This window comes from Colius striatus, chromosome 3 (genome assembly GCF_028858725.1).
Source record: "Colius striatus isolate bColStr4 chromosome 3, bColStr4.1.hap1, whole genome shotgun sequence".
In the NCBI taxonomy this organism is placed as follows: Eukaryota; Metazoa; Chordata; class Aves; order Coliiformes; family Coliidae; genus Colius; species Colius striatus.
This window is the reverse complement of record NC_084761.1, coordinates 85,763,828-85,785,488: the sequence shown is the minus strand read 5'-3', so window position 1 is coordinate 85,785,488 and position 21,661 is coordinate 85,763,828. Positions and strand designations below refer to the sequence as shown.

At 38.4% G+C, this 21,661-nt stretch overlaps 1 protein-coding gene across 1 annotated transcript; it reads left to right on the top strand.

Annotated features, from left to right (window-relative positions):
- Positions 1–1,647: 1,647 nt before the first annotated feature.
- On the top strand, positions 1,648–15,420 carry OTOP1 (otopetrin 1). Its single transcript, XM_010204789.2, has 6 exons — positions 1,648–1,933; positions 7,041–7,177; positions 10,160–10,218; positions 11,743–11,873; positions 13,989–14,932; positions 15,250–15,420. Exons 1-6 carry the CDS (start codon positions 1,648–1,650, stop codon positions 15,418–15,420), a joined length of 1,728 nt encoding a protein of 575 aa, XP_010203091.2.
- The last annotated feature ends 6,241 nt before the right edge of the window (positions 15,421–21,661 follow it).

The window sequence follows — 21,661 nt, the reverse complement described above, 5'->3', positions numbered from 1 at the left end:
AAAGCTTGAATATACTAGCTGGCTACAGACCAACATCAGTATTTTCTGTACCTGCTTACATTAATTCCATTTGAGGATGAGAATGTGTATTAGCATCAAAGACCATTTCTTCACATGTGACAAGGGATGCTCTAAAATAATCTTGAAATAAAATAGTCTGCACAATGTACATTATTTATCACAGGTACCCATAGAAGGTCTGTACAGGAAAGTATTTCCTGTAGTTATTCTTTAAAGGTTGCATAAGATAAAAGTAGGACTTGACATTTCCATAAGCTTCCAATAATGGTGGATACAACTCTGAGCTAGAGGTGGTTGAAGCCTTAACTGTTACGCTTTTATTTATACTACTGTTATGGACCAGGCGAAAACACAGGGCTGGCTATCCGTCTTTTCTTGAATGTAGCCCAATTAGTGTCTTAATTTTATGTGAGACATAGGTCACTCTCTGTAAAAAACAGTGCTTTGGATACTTGGTATGCTGCCAATGGATACAGGGTAAAATGTAAGACCTGACTGGCCAGAACAAGGACCAGTCTATCTTGGTATTTGGCCTCCAAGCAATGACCGGGCACCTGAATATGTAGAATTAAGAGAATTTCTATTGTATGCAAGTAAAATACCATTTAAAATATTTCACGTGCTCACTAGGCTAAATTCCTCTCAACCCCTGTAGGCAATCAGCTGATGCTTCAAATGTTGAGGTGTGCAGGCCTTAATATCTTAGAACCATAGAAAATATCTGTTATGGTTACAACAAAGCATTTTAAACTAAAAACAATCAATACTTAGAATTTCTGTATATAAAAGTTGGGCAAATGAATAATTAAGAAGTGGACTAAATCCTGCAGAAATCTTTGGTACTTTTGAGCTCAGTAGTTGAGTATTTTATTCAACTACAAGAGTATTCTACTGCAGCTAGAATATTCTTGTCAGAATGAGACTTGTGAAGAAAATAAGGTAAATTGCTGCCTTTGAAAGATCTATAAAATTCCAGGAAAGCAAGGTCGTTTACTACCAATTGCCAAAAAATAAGGTGTACCATGGAGCTCAGAGCACAAAAGCGTGGCAGGTGATCCCATTGGCACTCTGGTGCGAAGGAAGGAGCTGCATCAGCAGCTGTTGGTTCCCCGGGCAGCAGGGCAGACTTGTCGCCACATCCTCTTGTCTCTGAGCACGTCCTCGGTGCTGGCCGCTCCTCGGCTTGCCAGGCAGCCACGTCTGGGAAATTTGTGCACCGTTCGCAGTCTTTCTCATTTCCCCATTTAGGGAACGTGTTACTTTGTGAACATCTGTCAATACGAACCAAGCTCCATGAACCAAGCTCCATGTCCCTCACTGCAAGCAGGCACATGTCACTCCGCTGCCCCAGACACATGACCACCTCCTGACTTACCTCCCAAATAATTTCCCCCTTACCCAGCCCTCCAGCTTTTGGCAAGCAGGACCTTGGCAACCCTCCCCCGCCGCAGCCTGCACTCCCCGGGGCGGCAGGGCCCGCCCCGGCCCCCGCCCGGCGGCAACGGCTGCGGGGGGCTCGGCGAGGGCCGGCGGCCCCGCTCCGCCCCCGGCCGCGGCGAGGGACGGGCCAGGCGCTCCAGGGCTCCAGGGCAGGCTGCTCGCAGCACTTGGCCGTCAGAGGCGGAGATGGAGAAAGGTTCCGGAGCCCCCTCCGCGGGCGGCAGCTACCCGCAGAAAAACGCTGAGATCCTCAGCAGCCAATACGGCATCAATCTCTTCCTGGCCGGGCTGCTGCTCACCTTCGCCTGGGCTGTGCACGCCGTGGGCATCAGCAAAAGCCACTTGCTCTCCTACCTCATCACGCTGATGCTCATCCAGCTGCTGTGGATGCTGTGGTACCTCTGCAGGAGCTGCACGCAGAGAAGGCTGATCCGGGACAAGGACACACACGCCGGAGCCCGCTGGCTGAAGTGTGAGTACTGGCCGGTGGCACAGAGGGTGCTGGGACATCTGTGCCATCACCCAGCCCTGCTACCGCTTTCCTACCCTCTCCATCCCTACTAGGAGGCATCTTGCTCTTCACGAACTGTACGCACATGCAGTGAACTCTAAAGTAAATATAGGCATAAGCTGAATGTATGAGGAGATTGTATGGGAAAGCTGTTTGCTAAACATCCTCACTTTCCAGCCTACCATTTACAGTGCTGAAAGCTCTGGCGCCTTATTTCCCTTACCAGGCTGGTTTGGCAACACTTGGAAATTAAAATACCGCTAATGGAAGAGACAATTTTGTTGGTGTCACGCAACAAAAGGAATTTTGAAGGAATTGCCACCTTTTCCAGACATTGTAATGCAACTTAGTTTAGGCTAGTGTGGGTCAGAAAGGTGCTCAAGTGCTCTCTATACCAATGTATATCAGGGATTCCCATTTGTATGTGTGCAGTGATGGCTCCGAAACATCTGGAGTTAAACGAGAACAGAATCCGTAGCCAGATCAGTTTGTAGATCAGTACATATAGCATTAGCTTGCAGGAAAAGTGTACAAGTTTGCCTGGGTGGTAGTAGGATCTGATGTCCCTCATCAGCAGTCAGGTGCATACTGGAGTGAGGATGTAAAGGTATATTGAGAAAAGGTGGTTGGGGAGCACATCAGAGAGTCATAGTGACAACAATGCTGTGTTTCTGGGTCTCCCCAAAAAGAAAAGACCCACATCACTGCTGTGTAGAGTAATAGGCAAGCCCAGTTTTACTGACCTCTTTTCTGGTCTCAGCACTGCAAACGATAGCGAGCATTTTAAGTGGAACGCTATAATACAGGTTCTCCATAAAATATTTCTGTCCTGCTAGCTATGAGACAACAGTTAATTGTAACAGTAGCAGCTAATGAAACATCTAAATGAAAATTCCAAGAATATCTAAAACCATCAGGCTTATTTGGATTATTTTGGAAAGTAAGGTTGTGTTGTGGAAGTTTAGTTTGGCCTCAGACTCAGTGCTTCTGTGCTTTTTTTTCTCTTTGCAACCATCAACAATTATGCTGTGTATGATTTACCCAAGGAAAAAAACATCTTACATTTTACAGCTATGTAGACCCTTTCCTGAAACTGATGGAGTTCATGTACTAACTGTTCAGTTGTTCTGCTTGCTTATTCACTGTTTTACAAACCGATATTCAGCTCTCAGGCATTTTTCATTTATTAGCTTATACGGCTTACGATCGTATGAAATTCATTAACGCAAAGCTTAATTTGATGCTATTTTGGACCAAGCTGTGCTTTTGTTACTCTGAGAGTAACTTTCTCCTGCTAAGTGTGGAATAAATACTGGTTAACAAGGGTAAGTACAGCAGGACCCCCTGCCCTTTTTCTTTTGGCACAGCATTCACAGCATTTCATTTGTCCTACAGGATATAAGGAGTTTCAGAAACCTAGAAATAAGATACTGAAATGAACTACCAGGTTACCTTATCCATTTCTTTTACCAGCACAGGATGCCTCTTTGTACTAACTTCTCAAGTGGTGTGGCTTCCACGGCTTCTCTTGGATGTCTAGGCTGCAATTCAACAAAGTTGCCCTTAGGGAAAGACCTACACTTCCCTATTCTTAGGAGTTTCTTGTAGTTACAACAAGCCTGTACAACCTCTTTATCCCCTGTTGGTAAAAGAAAACTTATTAGAGCTAAGGTGGTGATTCCTCTGCCAAGATCCCTCTTGCCCTCCTCTGCATCAATGGTTTTGTCATAGAAGTCTTTTATGTGAAAGACTAAAAGTCCAAAAAGGAGAAGGGAGACAGGACAAACTTTCATCAAGTCTTCACACAGAAGGCCCTTTGCAGTTTTTGACTAGCTCTGTCAACTGCTTTTGAAGAGTATCTCCTTGTGTTCATTGTGAGAGCAAATGTCTTTGCATTAAGCAATATAAAATCAGTATATTTTCTTGATTCCCTTCAAACTGTGAGTATCATTTTAGGAAATGCAGTGGTAGCTGGCTGCTTAGAGCGTTTTGCTATGGTAAATGTTGAAAAAGAATGTCTTAACAAAAACCTCATACAACCAAGTCCTTTCACATGATTAACAATGCTAGAAGGATAAATAGCTTACTTTTAGTTTAGTTTAGTTTACTATGTTACTTTCTGTTCACAGAAGGGTTTCCTTCAGCATTTTTGCAACTGTTTGAACTAGAGCACAGTTGTCTTCCCATTTGTGTGGTACACCAAGAACAACTCTTACAGTCTGAATGTCGGGAAAGTTTCAGGGAGAGCTTTGTCTTTAATAACAGTTACCCTGGCCCAAATAATCATGGGGAAGCTCAGGAAGTTATTTTTTTTACTTATTCCAAGTGTTATTCCCCTGAGTACACTTTATTGAGATAATACATTTTCCTGATAATACAGTGCTCAATAGCAATCATTTTATGTTTCCTTAAATTTAAAGTAGGAATAGCAAAGCTAATAAGGAATTATCTTCCTTATTTACAATTACAGATATGTATCTAGTCTTTAGTATTAGTAGATAATACTGAAGTATCCATCTGGAAAACCTAACAAGGAAACCATTAGCATGCCATATGTATGGTCATTATTGATGTGCTTTCAATTTTGATTAAGCAAATTAGTACATTCTCTTTTGAAGCCCCTTATTTATGCACATTGGACACTTTGTGTATGTTTACAGTATGGCCATTCAAATGATTGCCAGAAACATCTAGATATCATTCATTTGAATAAATGAAATAATAGAACATTAAAAGAAATGAGTCATATAAAGTGTTCTAATCCCTGGAGAACAATGACAAAACTATTGAATTCGTTGGGAATGGACTGAAGCCCACCAAATCTGATGGATGTAAAGGAAACATGAAGAGAGATACTAAGGCATAAACCAAAATACCTGACATGAAAAAAGCTTCGTGGGGTTTTTGTTTTGTGGTTGTGGGGTTTTTTTCCCCTTCAGTGGCCTGCTGAACATTGATGTAAAACTGTAAAACTCTACAACTGAAATACCGATCTTGTGAAATAGAAGCAAGACAGAGTGGTAACTACAGTTACAAGGTTATCCATGTGAAGACATGATGCATGTAGGGTGCAGGAGGTGAATCACTAATCTGTGTTTGCTTTTTATTTTTGTGAATTTAAACCTGAGCCCTTTGCCTTGCCTTGCCTTGCTTTGCCTTCCCTCTTCCCATTTCTTCTAGTTAACAAATCGCTTGTGATCCTATATGTGCTAAGCCGCTCTCGTGAGTAATGGAAGCAAAGATGCAGAACTTTTACATTATAAAATACATTTTCCACCCATTTTGTTTGGACAGTACTACTTCACTAAATCAATTCCTCAGGGCTTGATCCTGCACCATGAATTCATTGGGAAATTACCTTACTAACATTGCAGCTAGGGGATTAAATACCTTTCTAAAACACTCTGCAAAGTCAACATGTGCACAACAATTCACTGTAGAGTAATTGAGGAAGATTTTTATGGTATTTTTGCTTCAGAGAGTAGCGTTTTCCCTCTCATTGAAACAATTATAATATGTGTTCAGTCCCTAAGATTACAATCTTTCAGACAAACAGGGAAGCAGACTGAAATATCTGAATACTTGCTAAATAAACCATGAATCACAGAAACAATTGTAGAATAAGTTAGGTAGGAAGGAATCTCTGAAGGTCATCCAGTCCAAGACTTTGCTCACAGCAGGTCCAGTTACCTCAGGTACACTTATTTCAGAAGGATTAACAATCCTAATGTATTTTAGAATAATCTAAAATCTTGTAAAAGGGAAGGAAACTCATAATTTCAGCTCAAGAATAGCATAGAATTTTTGATTTTGTGATGCCATTTACTTTTATACATAATGAAAAATGACATATCTGTTTAAATGTGGGATCCAGTCCTGTTACATGTGTTAGAAATAACACAAGTTAGCTGATGTAATAAGCATAAATTAAAAATCTATGAGATTATACACATGTGTGAAGTGCAAAGGTTTTCTATTTTGAAATAGGAAAGCAAAAGTTTCTATCTCTTGTTTGAAATTACTCTCCATCAGTAATATGACATCATTTTTATTAGCAAGAAGTTGTAAAACAAAATTATAAAATCCTACTGAAATTCATACCCTTCTGGATAAAAACATTTCTGAGGTCTATTTTTGTTCATTTTTAAAGGATTAATGAAATAACAGAAATACCTTTGTAATTTTTACCAAAGTAACTTTAATAATAAACATAATATTAAAGAAATAAATTATTAAATTAGTGTAATATTTTATTAACACCAGTGAAGTGAAACATATGGTGCTAATAAGGAAGTTAAGTTGTGGTTCCTCATAAAGAATCAATATCTATCAAAGTTGGCTTTGTGGAGTTACAAAGATGCTGATCTGTATCTTAAGGTCCATGGATAGATTTTTATCTAGTCTTAATCCAAATGAGCCCAAATTAAATTAAGTGAAAGCTTTTTTGAATAAAAGCCTAAGGAAGAAAAAAGAAAACAAAAAACCCCAAGCAAGCAGTCTGAAATGAAATGAAATCTTCGGTTTCTTTCTAGGAGAATGAACCATACAGCTCATTGTAGTTGTAGTCTCTGAGTTGAAGTGTAACCCCCTGAACCATGGGGAAGGCATACCAAGTGATTGTGTTACTTTCCACTGTCAAGCTTTTGGGCCAGGAGACTGTAACATGATTGTTCAGCTTCCTGGAACTGTATAGTTTGCTATGTGGCTGTAGAGAGCATTAGTTCATGCTCTGTATGGCTGCATCAGCACTACTGTTACTTGAGAGGCTGATTTGGGAGAAGCTGGGAGCCATCTGCAAAGTGCTGGCCATTGCTGGACTGGCTACTCTACTCTGACTGTGCAAGGTGTGCACAGCGATGTGCTTCCCTCATATACTGGGCAGAGGCTTCACAGATGAGGGGGACTTGGTACACTGGAACCATTACCTTCATGAACATTGACCTACTTTTCTTTCCCTAACAAGAACACAGATTGACTTTTATTTCCCTAAACAGATGTTATTGATACAGATTGTCTCTAGACACTATAACTGTACATTGACTTTTTCTAATATCTTTTTCATTTGTAGGTGGAATTACCTTATTTGCAGTGATTACTTTAATTCTGGACTCTTTTAAAATTGGATATTATATTGATTTTTCAAACTGTTTATCACCAACTGAAGGCATTTTTCCTGTTACACATGCTGTGCACACCATCTTACAGGTAAAAGTTCCTGGTTGCAGTTTTATGTATTTCTTACAAAAAATATCTTGTAGCTTCTCATCATCAGTGAACCTTACACTAATTTCATTTCTAAGCACAATACTTTTGAGGGCTAAATTCTTGTGCCTATATATCCTTCCTGTGTGTAAATTCAGGCTCTGCAACCTGAAACTGCTCAGCTCTAAAACTCAACATGGGTTCAAAAAAGAAATGATCAAAAAATTCTCTTGTATAGTTGAAGGTACATGCTTTTTATTTTTTTTAGTTCAAATTACATAGAATCAGAGAATAATAGAATGGTAGGAGTTAGAAAGGACTTTTAGAGATCATCTAGTCCAACATGTAACTTTCAGAATTTTCAGTCTGAAATGAGTATCTTGGCTAAAGAAATTTCTCTTATTTCTATATGTAGGACTTGACATACTAATTCAATCTGCCTTTTCCGGACATCTCATTGTAGTTAGCAGTAGAGATCTGATACTTCAAGGGGATAAAGCTCTCCCTGTGTATGTAGCTTGTCATAAAATATTAACACGCCTTTCCTACACTAAATGAACATGGATTTTCTTTCTGGAAACATTTGGTTATGCTTATTAGTGGCTGCACAGGAGCAAACACAGTCAATGACTCTGGTAAAATATTCCAGCTGCTTGTTTATTTTTTTGGATCTGTATTGTATGGTGATATTCCATGGCTGATTGTTTATCACATGAATTCCTCTCAGAACCTGTCAGCAGATTTCTAGCAAAGATTGAAAGAAAAAGGCACTAAATTATGATATTCTGTTATAGCAAGGTCATTTAATACACTTTCCAAAATTATTAAGTCATTCCAAAAGAAAAGATTTTCCTAGCAGTTGTAGTTGCATGTAGATAAGCATTTAAACAACCTACATTGTTCTGCTCTCTGTAACTGAAAAAAAGTATTGAAATTTAAGCAGTCTCTCTGGCCTGTTCTAACTTTTTCTCTGAGGGTAAAATTCTGATTTGATTAAAGTAATCCATATTTCACATTCCTGTAATATCCACTCTCCATGTCTCTTTGCTTTACCTTTACAAGAGAAATTAAGCCTTTTTTCCCTGCTGATCTGCATGCAGCATTCTTCATTATATCCAGTGACCCTGAGCTGACAAGGTTTCCAGCTACCATGAACTGGGGAGTGGAAGAAATGGTGTATAAGGATGCTGAACAAAGGGAACAAGAATTCTAATTTAAATTTTACATTATCCAATAGTGCTGAATTTATCATCTACTTAGCTTAATGAAATCTTGAGTGTTAGCCTGAGCAACCAAAGAAAAAGTAAAAAATAAATTTGCCAAATGCCTCTTACCTGAGATAAATCTCATGTCTTTGAAACATGGGTTGAAATTACAGCAGAGAACATCTCTAATTATGTCATCTAAAAGCAAAAGGATTTGTTTTCTACAGAATATGTATCAGATCCTGTTGTATATTTCTCTAATGAGGCATCCTGATATGTGCCATTAAATTAATAAATATATACATATGGTCCCTGTGCAAGGAATAAACTAATAGGTACCTTGCCCTTCTGAGACGGGTTGTGTATTATGCCCTTTTGCAAGACAGAAGTCCCTTTGAGGCAATGAATGCTCTATGAGCAAGAAGTGGATTCTAACTTTGCTGTTCCTATTTCTTTCCACTTAACAGACTCTAATGTCTGAAAAGACCTTAAAAACTTTTTTTTCCTTACATTTTGAAGAATGCTTTCACATTTGCTGTTAGATTTCACTACATCTATCCCAGAATGGGAAACACAGCATGGCATTGGACAAGACTAAGTTGCTAATTTGCTTGATTTCATTTGAGAGCTGCATGGTATCTTGCAGTCTCTACACCTGGGGTTTTGCAGTGGCCCACACCTCCTTCTGATAAATGCTTGATTACTGGGATGAATAAATGTATTATTGCTGGATGCTGCAAGTGACTCACAAAGAACTTCATTTTCTTAGCTTTGTCCAAATTCAGATAGTGAATGTGTTGGACAGCACCAGCTGTGGTGTAGGGATGCCTATGTTAATGGGCACACCAGTAAAATGGATTTCTGCTTACTCTGATTGCTGAAGAAGAACTCAAAGTTCTTTGCACTTTTCAGACCATTTCTGGAACACTAAACCAGGAAGGTTTCTGAGAGAGGCCTTTTGAACTGTTTTTGTCCTGATATTTCACCTGCTGTCAAGTATCCCAGGAACTATTCTGAGTAAATAGGACACTGTTTCACCCTAATATCCCTGAGCAATATTGGGATCAATCTCCTCATACTTATAAGCAGTTGAAACTGATTTTGTATCAGCAACAACCTGTAACCCGAGGTTTCCATTATCCTCCTAGAAACAGAGATTCCCACTTTTAATGCTACCTTCCCGTTTACTTGCTAACTCAATACTGTTATCTCTTTCTCTTTTATTCTCCAGCTTGCGCTTTCTGCATCATGCCTGAGTGCAACTGCATGTGTTCCTAATGTGGTTGTCTCTCAGACTGATCGTACATACTTTTGCTTCCTGGGTGTCCATTGTTTGTTTTATTAATCAAATCTGGCATCCTTTCACTTATCTCTCTTCCTACATAGAATTTCAGATATTTAACAAATTATTCAAACTTTGCATCACCACACCCTGCAGCAATCATACTGCTGTCCACAGCTGGTAAGCTTTATTTCCTTTGGCACTAAAATAAAAGCCTCTCCAGATAAAGATGCAAGATATGTTTTGATGAGTCATACTGAGACTTCCTACTGCCACTGACTGTATGTGAGAAGTCGTAGGTTCATCATGCCACAGAGGTTCTGGGTGAGCATCAGAGGAAGGGATGAGTTATTTCACATGTGTGGAGATGGAGCTACCTTGGTCTAAATTATTAGAGGATATAATCCTCAGTGTTTCCATCTACAGATGCACGTTACTTTTTGAGTGTCACACATGCTCATCAGTGTGATAACATTTCTCTGTATTTCTTCCATTTAGGTGTACTTTCTTTGGTGCCATGCAAAGGATATTATCCAGTCTTTCAAAACACTTGAAAGGTAAAGTGGGTCTGATCCATATCTGGAATGCTAATAGGTGTAAGTCTGCAGAGTACCTTAGCACGACTGAAAATGACAGGATTTTATTCTCCTCTTAATTGTGTTGATGTAAACAAAAAGTAACCTCATTTACCCAAGTAACTCAGCCAAATGAGAAGATAATCATTAGTCTGATTTTTTTTTTTCTTATTTAAACTGTGCTTATATTTTATAATACACAACAGTCACAGAATAAGTATATTTTTCTAAGTAGAGATGGAAATGGGCAAGGTATGACACCTATGTATCACTTGCTTTTTTGGAAGGGAGGAGTCTGTACCAACAGCCTGCAGTCAGTGCAATATATCAAAGGTATTTTATATTCATTTTTATGGAAAGCACCTTTTGGATACAAATTCACTGGGAAACACAACCTCCCCTGTGATATCTCATATGCTGAAACCAACAAGGGTTGTGCACATTTCTGATACTAGAACTTGGTTCTCACATTGTAACTGAATTAACTGGATACATACATTTCTTGTTGAAGTGAGGACCAGTCTTTGAGGCAGCAGAGCCAGCTCTGATGTATTTTTGGTTTTGTGCAGAAGTGGGTTAATGTAGCTTTATCTATTTGTAGCTAGAACATAAATAAACAAAACTGTTAGGTTTTAAAATAGTCATATCAAATTATAAATTACATGAGCAGTTTTTATGAGAAGAAATTTGCTCCAAAACATCATTTATGGAGAAGATTCTCTTTTTGTTTGCTTTCTTGGGTAAATACTCAAGTTTCCTGCCAATGAAGAGAGAGATTACAGAAGGCTGGTGAAATCAGCTTTGTTTTAAGTAAAATTTAAAAAGTCCCTAACTACAAGTCTATCAGTGAGAACAATGCAGTAATAACGAACTGTTTCTTAGTGAAGGAGTTTTACAAGCCTAGGGTACAGGAGAAAAGTCCCTGGCTTATCAGAAACCAGGAGTCTGAAAAACACCTGCAGACCTACCCTCATTGCACTAGTAGTCTGAATGTGATAAAGCCTTCTCTTGGCTTCAGCTCTCTCTGGGAGACAAAAGTGCATGGACCAAAAGTTAGAGAAGATGATGGTATCTGTGAAGAAAGACCAGCCACAGTGAGTATGAAGGAGTACTGCAGGAGGCTGTGAAACATGGCCTGCAAAACAATTAACCCTCTTCAGACTGTTCAGTCACTGTCATTAGCATGAAGCTTGTCCAGCCCGAAGAGTAACAACTGCTGCATAAGAGAGCATAACAAATAACAGCATGCTATTAATGGTTTAACACATTAAGCCATCATGTTTCTATAAAATTTTGCCATCGTGTTTCTATAAAATTTTGAATTCTAACATTCATTTTGCTCCACTGAGGAACATCTTTAGAGAAATTGGTTATGATGTTGTTGTCCCTGCACTGACAACTAAATAATGCCACGTAGCATGTCTACAGGAAATGAATCCATTTTAATTTAACATATATGGAGGTATACTCAGTACAGGTTCCTTCACTAATTACCTTATTTTATAGGTTTGGAGTTATTCATTCCGTGTTCACAAATTTACTCCTGTGGACAAATGGAGTGCTAACAGAGTCGAAACACCAACTGAATGAACATAAGGAAAGACTAATCACGCTTGGGTTTGGGAACATAACAATAGGTAAGTGAAAGGGTTGGTAACATTTTGGAATTCCTGCTCTAACACACACTTATACAAAATTCTGTGTCCTTGTAGGATGGAGCTGGTTCATTCACAGTTATGTTAGCATAGGTATTCCCGGGCAAATGGTAGTGAGCTGATACATAGTCAGCTCAGGTTATAACTAAAATGTTTGATCATTATCATATATGTGATCCAGGCTACTGTTTTCTTCTAAGTTCCAAACAAATGGATAGAAAAACATCATTTCTTTTGAGGAATAACCTCACTGAGAAACCCATTTCTTAGTAAATTGTAGAAATAAATTGAACATAACAGATTTTAAAACAGAGTTACAAAGTTATTAATACAAAACAAATGTGGACAATTCCTCAGATCCTCCTCAGGAGAGTGGTTACAGTGGCATGTAGTCCTACAGTCTTCAGTGGGATAGCTCAGAGCAATAAGGGTTTTCCATTAGTGCTGCTTTACAAGATAAGGATTTTGCTCTGAGTAGTAATTTTTCTTTATAATGAACCATTTTCTCCATTGGTAAGATGATACAAGTTGTAGTCAACAAACACTGAGTTTAACTGCTGGGGATGCTTTCCTTCAGAGGCCACTAAAGCATGGCGAAGCTAGGAGTGCTTAATTTTAAGAGGAAATCAAAGTTCTCAGTAGCTGTAAGTAATTTTCTTCCCATGAAAATGTGTCAGCAGAGCTGGTAAGTTTTGATTGTGTTCACAAAGGAAAGGACAGTTTTTGGAAAGAAGAGGAAAATGTATGTTTTCCCATCCAGTGAATTCAATAGTGCCTGTATCCTAAAAACTCCTGATTTTCTCTCTGCAAGGCCAAATCCTGAACATTTTTTTTTCCTATTTATAACCTGTATAAATAGAAGAAATTTAGGCATTTTTAAGAATTCCTGCCAAAAGTCACATGTAAGTGAAATCTGCAACTTAAATCAGTAAAATAGTCTTTTCACTATAACTGTGTCTAAAATTATGGCCACAATTGTACATCTATTTGTAATTACTACCCTTGATATGTATCTATGAAAACTAACTAGTTTCTATCAATAATCACATATCTGAATTGATAGTTCAGAGCTTTTGTAATCATGAAGCATTAGTAGAGAGTAGGCAAATCACAAGTTAGTGGCACTTGGTATTTCTACTTGTTAAGTAGAAGCATTTTTCTTATACTATTTCTGCTGGCAGAACTGTTACACAACTATGAACAGTCAGAAATAGCATCTGAAACAAGGGGGAGTGAAACAGTGATCTGCAAGACAGGCTTGATGTTAACATGCAATCTATTGCAAAGGCAATTTTTTTTCATCTCTTAATAGTGCGTCCTTGAACCAAAACAATACCAACTTTCTCCTCTCCTCTCCTCTCCTCTCCTCTCCTCTCCTCTCCTCTCCTCTCCTCTCCTCTCCTCTCCTCTCCTCTCCTCTCCTCTCCTCTCCTCTCCTCTCCTCTCCTCTCCTCTCCTCTCCTCTCCTCTTTTTTCCTAAAATTGTAGAAAACAAAAGAAAAGTCTTCCAGGCACAATTCTAATATCAACACCTAAAAATACACTCTCTAGCATGTATATTTATTTATTCATAAATAAAGACTTTGAGAAAATAAGTATCTTTTTTTCCTACCCCTGTAGAAATTTTTGAATGTTATTTCCTTGGGTCATAAAGGCACATTAAATATATTTATTTTAGATATGTGAGTAAAACTGAGCCCTTTCTTGTTATATTCTTGATCTGATCCACAGATCCCAAGGCTTCTGTAAAAACCTTCTAAGCTTCTAAGGACTGAGCACTCAAAACCCTTGGGGTCTGGATTTTTGTGTTCTAAAAGAGTATTTTAACAAGACCCTGCTGAAGTTTGGTGCACTTCAGTGCAGCATTTGCTAACGATGGGATGACTGCTCAGTGGCTGGGCAGTGAAGCCAGAGATAATACTTCAATGAACATGCAAAAGCTTTACTAGGTTAATGACTTTAATGTGAGATCTTTTCTTAGGTGGCTGAGTGACATGATGTGTTATTTGACTGAAACCTTATATTTTGTTGTTTTATTTATTCAATTGAAATAAGAAATCTTTACAAAGCACATAACTAATCTCTCCCTTTCCTTAGTTTTAGATGATCATGCACCTCAATGCAATTGCACAACAACAACTCTCTGCTCCATATTTTCTCAAGGAATATATTACCTATACCCCTTTAACATAGAGTACCACATCCTAGCATCCACCATGCTCTACGTCTTGTGGAAGAACATTGGCCGCCAAATCGAGCACCACCAGCAACACAAAACTCCGTTCAAATTCCAACGCATAACTGTTGGAATGATTTTTGGGTTAATTGTGTTGACGAGCACAATAGCCATAGTTGTTGTGTATTTAATTCAGATTGGACGTTCGAAAATCAAAAGCGAGTTAGCACTGACTATGTTTTACTTGCACGCTATCTTTGTGTTGGCTCTCATGTGTACAGCTGGAATCGTTGCCCTTCTCATCTACAGACTGGAAGATAGATCGTTGGATAATTCAAAAAATCCTGCTAGAAAACTTGATGCAGAGCTTCTGGTGGGCACAGCTGCAGGTTCCTGGCTCCTCTCATGGGGCTCGATCCTCGCCATTATCTGTGCCCAAGCTCATCCCAAATACACGTGGTATAACCTGCCCTACTCCATCCTGGTTATTATTGAGAAATACATTCAGAACCTCTTTATCATTGAATCCATACACCGTGAGCAGGAGAAGGTGAACGATGATATTAAAACCCTTCGAATAGTGACTATATCTCGGGGGAGCACTTTGTCACTTACCCCCTCGTACAAAGAGATTTACAATGGCAGAGCCACTCGTGGCAGTGGAGAGGTACCCTGCCTGTTTAAGGGCAGTGTCTGTGGGAGAGAAAATGGTGGTGGTGGTGCCAAAGAAGAAATGAGTCAGGAAAATAGTTCAGTCATGCATTCTGCCTCAGATTTCTCATTTTACAGTAGAAACTCAGTCACTAACAACAAGAGGAGGATTCTGAAGAACATCGCTGCATTTTTATTCCTCTGCAACCTTTCGGTAAGACATTTTGAATGTCACTTCTATAGTTTGTAGCAAGTAAATTTTACATCTTCTGGAAGAATAAGTGAATATACCTTTGGGGAACAAAGTTGATTTAAATGTGGAATCTGTGAGCCTAAGCTTGTTTTAGTCACAGTTAAAAAAACTGTAGCAGAAGCTGAAACACTTTTCCACCAGTATACCCCAGTAGCAACAGGGAGGATTTTCAAAGGGATTTCTGAAGCTACTTTGCAATTTGATGGGGTCACAGTCATTAAGGGCTAGTGAGTCCCATCACTGGTGATTAATACTGGCCTTGCCTTCTTTCCTTGCAGCTGTGGATACCACCAGCATTCGGGTGCCGCCCAGAATATGACAATGGACTGGAAGAAATAGTTTTTGGCTTTGAACCCTGGATAATTGTTGTCAACCTTGCAATGCCTTTTTCTATTTTCTATCGGATGCATTCAGCTGCCTCACTCTTTGAGGTCAATTGTAAAACATAGATCATGTGTGGTCCCTCAGTGAACAATTGATTGAATAATTAATTAAATAAATACCAGTTGAATGAATGGACAAATAAATGAATGAATGTAGCGACAGCTGCTCAATAAATAGAAGATTCAGTAAGTATTTTTTTTAATGAAGGGATCATAGATAATAGCATGTAATTTCTCTAAATTTTGTTTCCATATATTTTGTTATATATGTGGTGTTATTGTATAGGTCTGTTATTCAGAATCTTATGATTAATATGATTATCAATAATGATTAGCACTACTTCATTCAATCTGATTTATCTTTGGACTAGTCGTGTGGGATTTTTACTCTATATAATTTGTATTGCTTTGTTTTTCATTCATTGTGGCTTGTGGAAAGTAGGAAAAGTCCCAGAAACAACTAAAGTGAGTAATGTTCCTGGGATCACAGCGATACGATTGAGAACTCCAACTCTTGATTCCTAGCTATGTTTTTATAGTAAAACCTGAAAACGTTTGCTATTTAGTTGGGATATGTGAATTACTTTAAACTGATAATAAATCAATATGTAATCATTATTTTCTTAACTATATAGCAAAAAAATCCAGGTAAATAACATGTATAGTTAGGAATCATGTATATAATTTCCTCTTATAAATAAATTTCTATTAAATCATCTTCTTTATCTTGTATTTAGTATTTGAACTGAGAAAAAATTGGTTTACTTCTTTACTCACATATCTTTGAAATGTTTTGAGAGAGAAAACTAATCTTACAGCTTATGTTTAGGTATGTATGTTCTTATTCATGTTTAGGTATGTTTAGGTATGTATGTTCTTATACTAGAATGGTATATATTCCCTGTACAGGGAATAAGAAATCTCCAGTAAGAAATCTGGAGAGCTCTTGGCTGAGGGTTTTATAAGCATGGTTTATGAGCTGTTAGAACACAATCTCAAATTCCTAGGATATTTAGTTGCTTGAATTCTGACAGAAAGCAGTGAAACATTAGATATCTGAATATTCTTAGAATCTGCTCCTAAAACATTGAAAGACTAGAGCAATAATGAGAATACTGCAGTGGAGTGACAGATCAATTATTGGATAACACTTGCTAACTCATTAATCATCTAGTCTAAGGTCTGGTGGGTCAAGGGACGTAAAATTTCTGTCCCTAGTTTCTGAAAGGACAGTTATACATTTGTCATCACCATCTACAGTTGTATTTCTGCATGGAAGAGTACTGCTGAGACAGAAGGTTTCAGCTGTCTTGTCTGCTCTCACACATCAGAAGAGAACAAAACATCTTTTACCACTAGATGGCAGACACAGACCATTCGATAAATTACCTGATGCCTCCTAGGAGTTGTTTCACATCATTATTAATCTTCAGTTCTATTTTGTGGTACACACAGCCACACTTGCCTACCAATTTTTGCTACCTTCTTTACCTATTGCAAAACTCAGATCAAGTAAAACAGCCTTCATGAAGTTTTAAGTTTGAATTAGATGAACCATCAGACAGGCTGAGCATAGCTCCTGCAATGTGCCTGCAAAGCAATTTCAGTTGTCGAATTTTAAGTGTTTTTAAAAAGAGTCACCATATCTGATCACATTGCTGTAATCTCTGCTTTATCTAGGGATATCTGTTATCATCTCTCTAGTAGTTCCTATATTAAGTCTAGGTAGTAACATTTTCTGTCTTTTCCCTTGAATGCAGTAGCTTGATCCCACCTACGTCCATGCAAGTACCAGCTCTAACCACTTGATTGTCTCTCAGACTGGTTCACTTTTAAGTAGAGTGAATAGGGCCATCTAGAAAATCAAATAAAGCTTTAATCTTCCTTCCAAATCAACTCTTCAACGATCTTTAACCATCTGTTCTCTGGATATGTGCCCCCCTGAGCCAGAAAAAGGGACAGAATGAAGTTCCCATAGTCCAAGGAGAAATGGTATGGGACCCTGCTGCTCCTCCTTGATGCACACAGGTCTATGGGGCTGGATGGGATCAACCTGAGGGTGTTGAGGGAGCTGATGGAAGTGCTTACTGAGCTACACTCCATTGTATACCAGCAGTCCTGACTCACCAGGGGGGTTCCACTGGACTAGAGGTTGGCAAATGTGACACTGATCTACAAGAAAGGCTGGAAGGAGGATGCTGGGAACTACAGGTCTGTTAGCCTGACCTTAGTGCTGGGAAAGGTTATGGAGCAGATCATCCTGAGGGCCACTGTAAGACAACTACAGGCCAATCAAGGGTTCAGGCTCAGTCAGCATGGCTTTGTGAAAGGCAGGTCCTACTTGACCAACCTGGTCTCCTTCTATGAAAAGGTGACATGCTTAGTGGATGGGAGAAAGGCTGTGGATGTGGTCTTCCTGGACTTCCATAAGGCCTTCAACACAGTCTCTATAGTATTGCCCTGGAGAAACTGGCTGTCTGTGGCTTTGATGGACCCACTCTATGACAGGTGGAAAACTGGCTGGATGGCCGTGCCCAGAGAGTTGTGGTGAATGGAGTCAAAACCAGTTAGTGGCCAGTTACCAGTTCTTCAACCATCTCTTCAGCTAATTCTGATATCAGAAAAAAAAAATCATTTCACTAGGGAGCCTGCAAATTTCACTTTATCCTTTATGTGCTCATTATGTGTTTTTTTCAAAACCCATCTGGACGTGTCCCTGTGGACCTGTTTTAGCAGAGGGGTTAGACTAGATGATCTCAAGAGGTCCTTTCTAATCCCTACTGTTGTGTAATTCTGTGATTCTAATAAAGATGGCTAGAGAAAGCCTATTTCTTCTTTCTCTGCTGTGGGATGAGTCCCATGTCATTCTTCAACTAGAACTGGTGCTTTTTAACTGATTCACAACATTTATGTTCAACTGAAGCAGAGCCAGCTAATCTGCAGGGCCAGGAAGAGGTCATATGCTCTATTACAAACATGTAGCACCCACTTGGAAGTTTCAAAAGTAAATAAAATCTTTATTTAGTTATATTTCATCTGCAATTGCTTAGCCCTTTCTGTTTCTTAACATTACTACTGAAATAATTTAATTTGTCCAAATATTAAATTGATTTTGAGTGCTGAAATGGAGTTTTATTCAGAAAAGTGAATTAAGGCAGCACACTGGTAGCAAGCAAATGCTTTAAACATGCTAAGGGGCAGATTCTATTCTGAGCTGCGCTGATGATACCTACTGACTTAAATGGTTTTGTTTCAGGCCAAGAGACTTGATTTTAGCCTGAGAAGCTTAAGAGGTTTCCACTCCAGGACTTCTTTAAAAAGAAAAAGACTGTTTAATCCAAATGCAGAATATTTTATGAAAGTGGACATTAGTTTCACTACTCTTGATGTAATAGTGAGTCATGAAGTTGTGAGCACTTTAGAAATGTAGATTTTTAAGAAACCTGGATTTTTGGACCAGGAGCAATAGATTGTTTAATGTAGTGTGACTTCTGTTCTATTATCAGGGCTAAGCCTGGGCTTTCCCAGCTAACTGCTTTCAAGCCTCTGTCTTTTGTTTCTCTTGAGCATTTATTGACAATATGAATTTATCACAGGTTTTAAAATCTAAGAAATAGCAAGAAGTTACCCTGTTTCTGCCTACCTATCTGCTCAAGCATGGGACAGGAGGCAGAAGAGACCAGGAGAGAGGTCTAACAGCTGTTCTTTGTTCTGTTCCTGAGGTACCTCCAGGACACAGTTTGTCTACTTTGAGATCTCTAGGGACACTAAAACTAAGATGGAAGAAGATGGAGTCATGGTTGAGTCTCTCTAAAAGAACTCAAATCCTTTTGCTAGTGTTTACTAGTATTTGAATTTCCTTTGCTAATCACTTGAAAAAAATATTCCAACGATCATTTGGATAAGTTTGGAAATATTCCTGTGTTGTATGGTCCTCTTGTGGTCCATAGACTTTGAGTGGACTATATCAGTGCAGAGAAGTAGACAGTTCCAGAGTTCAGCAGACAGAGAAATTATCCAAATAATTTAAGTACAAGCTTCTTTCCACTGACTAGGGAATTTAAGGTCCTTATTAGGATAACTAGTTTATTTTTGTTTAAAAAAGCTGACTTTCTCTTCCATTGAGCAGCATGTAATAAATCCTTCAAGATCTAGTCTGCTCTTTCTTAAGCAGGGGCACATGGTATATCCTGCTTGTATTATTCTCCGTTTTCCTGAAAAAGCTTTGAACAAAGCAGGATTCAGTTAAAAAGAAAATTTAAGATATAGTACTTTTGGTAAGTTGTAGACTTTGTTGTTTGCTGGAGCTGTTTCTAGCTGAAAAGTGCAAATTTCAATCATAATATTGTGATCAGGATAACTTACTTGTAAATTTGATTACTATGATTCTATGATTACCCTGTTTTGTGTAGCCAATATGAATTTTAATTTAGTTTATTACTTAACAGGATTAAGAAATGCTTAGAAATCACATTTGCAAGGATAAAGAGAAAAAAGCTTTTGAAAAGGGTAGTCCTTCAGAGTTTTCTCTAAGTTGGGGTTTCTGAACACTACTAGACCGTGATTTTACAAATGGCACTTTCAATTTAATAGCTAACATCACTTCTTTACTTGTCTCTGTGGAGGCCTTGCGACTGCCCTATTGAGGTTTTAGTAAGGCAGGTTGGAAAGCAGCCTGGCAGAACTAAGGAGTGCTACTTGAGCGTTATTTATTCTCTATGTGGCACAACAGTACACAAAACACTTGTTGAATGGAGATAGGAGTATCTGTGTATGGCAATGTACAAATACTCTTAAATTATTAATTTATTATTACTGTCTGTTTCTGGATCTGAAAAATGAGTTGGTGGACACCGTTTTCCATACATGATGTATTATGAAAACCAAACATGCACTCATTAAATTTAACATAAAATCTATGCAAGAAAAAAGATCCCCAAACTTCAAGATTTTGATACAAAGAGTGATTTAAAACATTTTCTGACCTCACTCTGTGGACGAGATGATGTGTGTACAGCTGGCTGACTTGGTTTGTGGAGACTCACGTCCCAAAAGATTTGGCCTCATTCAGTGCATGCATGAATAAAATGAGATCTGATTTAAAGGTAGTTGAAGTAGTTGCAATTGTTATTGGGAACCTTAAAAACCAGGACTGGCTCTATTAGCTTTAAAGAATGAATTTCATCTTGAAGTTAATAGTTGGGAATCTCACTTCAATGTTAATACTCGATGGTTTGGGTCCTTTTTTTTTTTTTCCTAATTTGGAGGAGTATTCTGTCCCATAGTATTCCTTCAGCTGAGATTTAAAGCAAAGCCTGCAGCTCTCTGTGGCATGTGTTCTCCCTCTGCTACTATTCTTCATCTTAAACAGAACTGAGTTTCATCCTTATCAATGGATCTTTTGATAATATCTTTACTAAGACATTTTGTAGTTCTTGCCAGAAGCAAATGGACCACAGTTCAGGTGTAAGAACATGTTATCAAATAAAGATGGGAATTTGTAAAAGAACAGGGATGTCAAGAAAGCCATTTGCCGTCTCTCTCCTTCATTTGCAATAAACACAATTTATTATCTTCACACAACCTTTTCTATCAAAGCTTGCAGAAGCAGTGGATGCTTCACGTTTATGTTCTAATAAATCTTTGCTTGAATGTCACCACAACACACTTGGAATTAAAAGCCAGTTAGTGAAAAGTACACATAGATTTGTTAATTCCAGGGAACCACCTCAGCGCTCTAATCACAGCAGAGTGAAGAACAGCTTTTGTTCATATAGTCAGAATTATCAAGGATATTGTAACGTCTTTATTTTAACTTATTCTGTAGTCAAATATTTTCCAGGCTTAATTGAAGATCAGAATATTTTAATAAATGCATGGAAACAATTCATGTCTAGAGCCAAATTTACATACTTGGTGTTTGGTTCACACTTGAGTGTGAATTCATCTTCTGAATTTAGTCATTTGGCCTCTAACAGGCAATGACCTTTGTAGGAAGGCAGTGACTAAGAGCTGTGTGGTAGTAAGCAATATCTTCATAGCAATGCCTTAATGGCCGCTGGTTACACTAACCTCCTTCTTCATTCCTCCCATTGTTCCTCCCCCAGGTATGACAAGCATTTCTGCAGTGCTCCCCAGGTGAGATTTTCCACCATTGTCTGCTTGAATCAAATAGCTTCATCACCAAGGAATACTTTAATCAGATATAACACTAACCAAGCATACTTTTGAAAGCATTCTTGCGTCCTTTTCCAAGCATCAAAGTATTTTTCTTCTCTCCAAACCCTTAATCTGATTTTCTTTGCTC

What these genes read in the sequence shown, in the direction of transcription:
- OTOP1 (XM_010204789.2), top strand. Translation starts at nt 1,648, where the DNA reads ATGGAGAAAGGTTCCGGAGCCCCCTCCGCGGGCGGCAGCTACCCGCAG. An exon ending in CTGTGCACACCATCTTACAG is followed by an intron (nt 7,178 to 10,159) that starts GTAAAAGTTCCT and finishes TCTTCCATTTAG; the next exon opens with GTGTACTTTCTTTGGTGCCA. An exon ending in TATTCCTCTGCAACCTTTCG is followed by an intron (nt 14,933 to 15,249) that starts GTAAGACATTTT and finishes CTTTCCTTGCAG; the next exon opens with CTGTGGATACCACCAGCATT.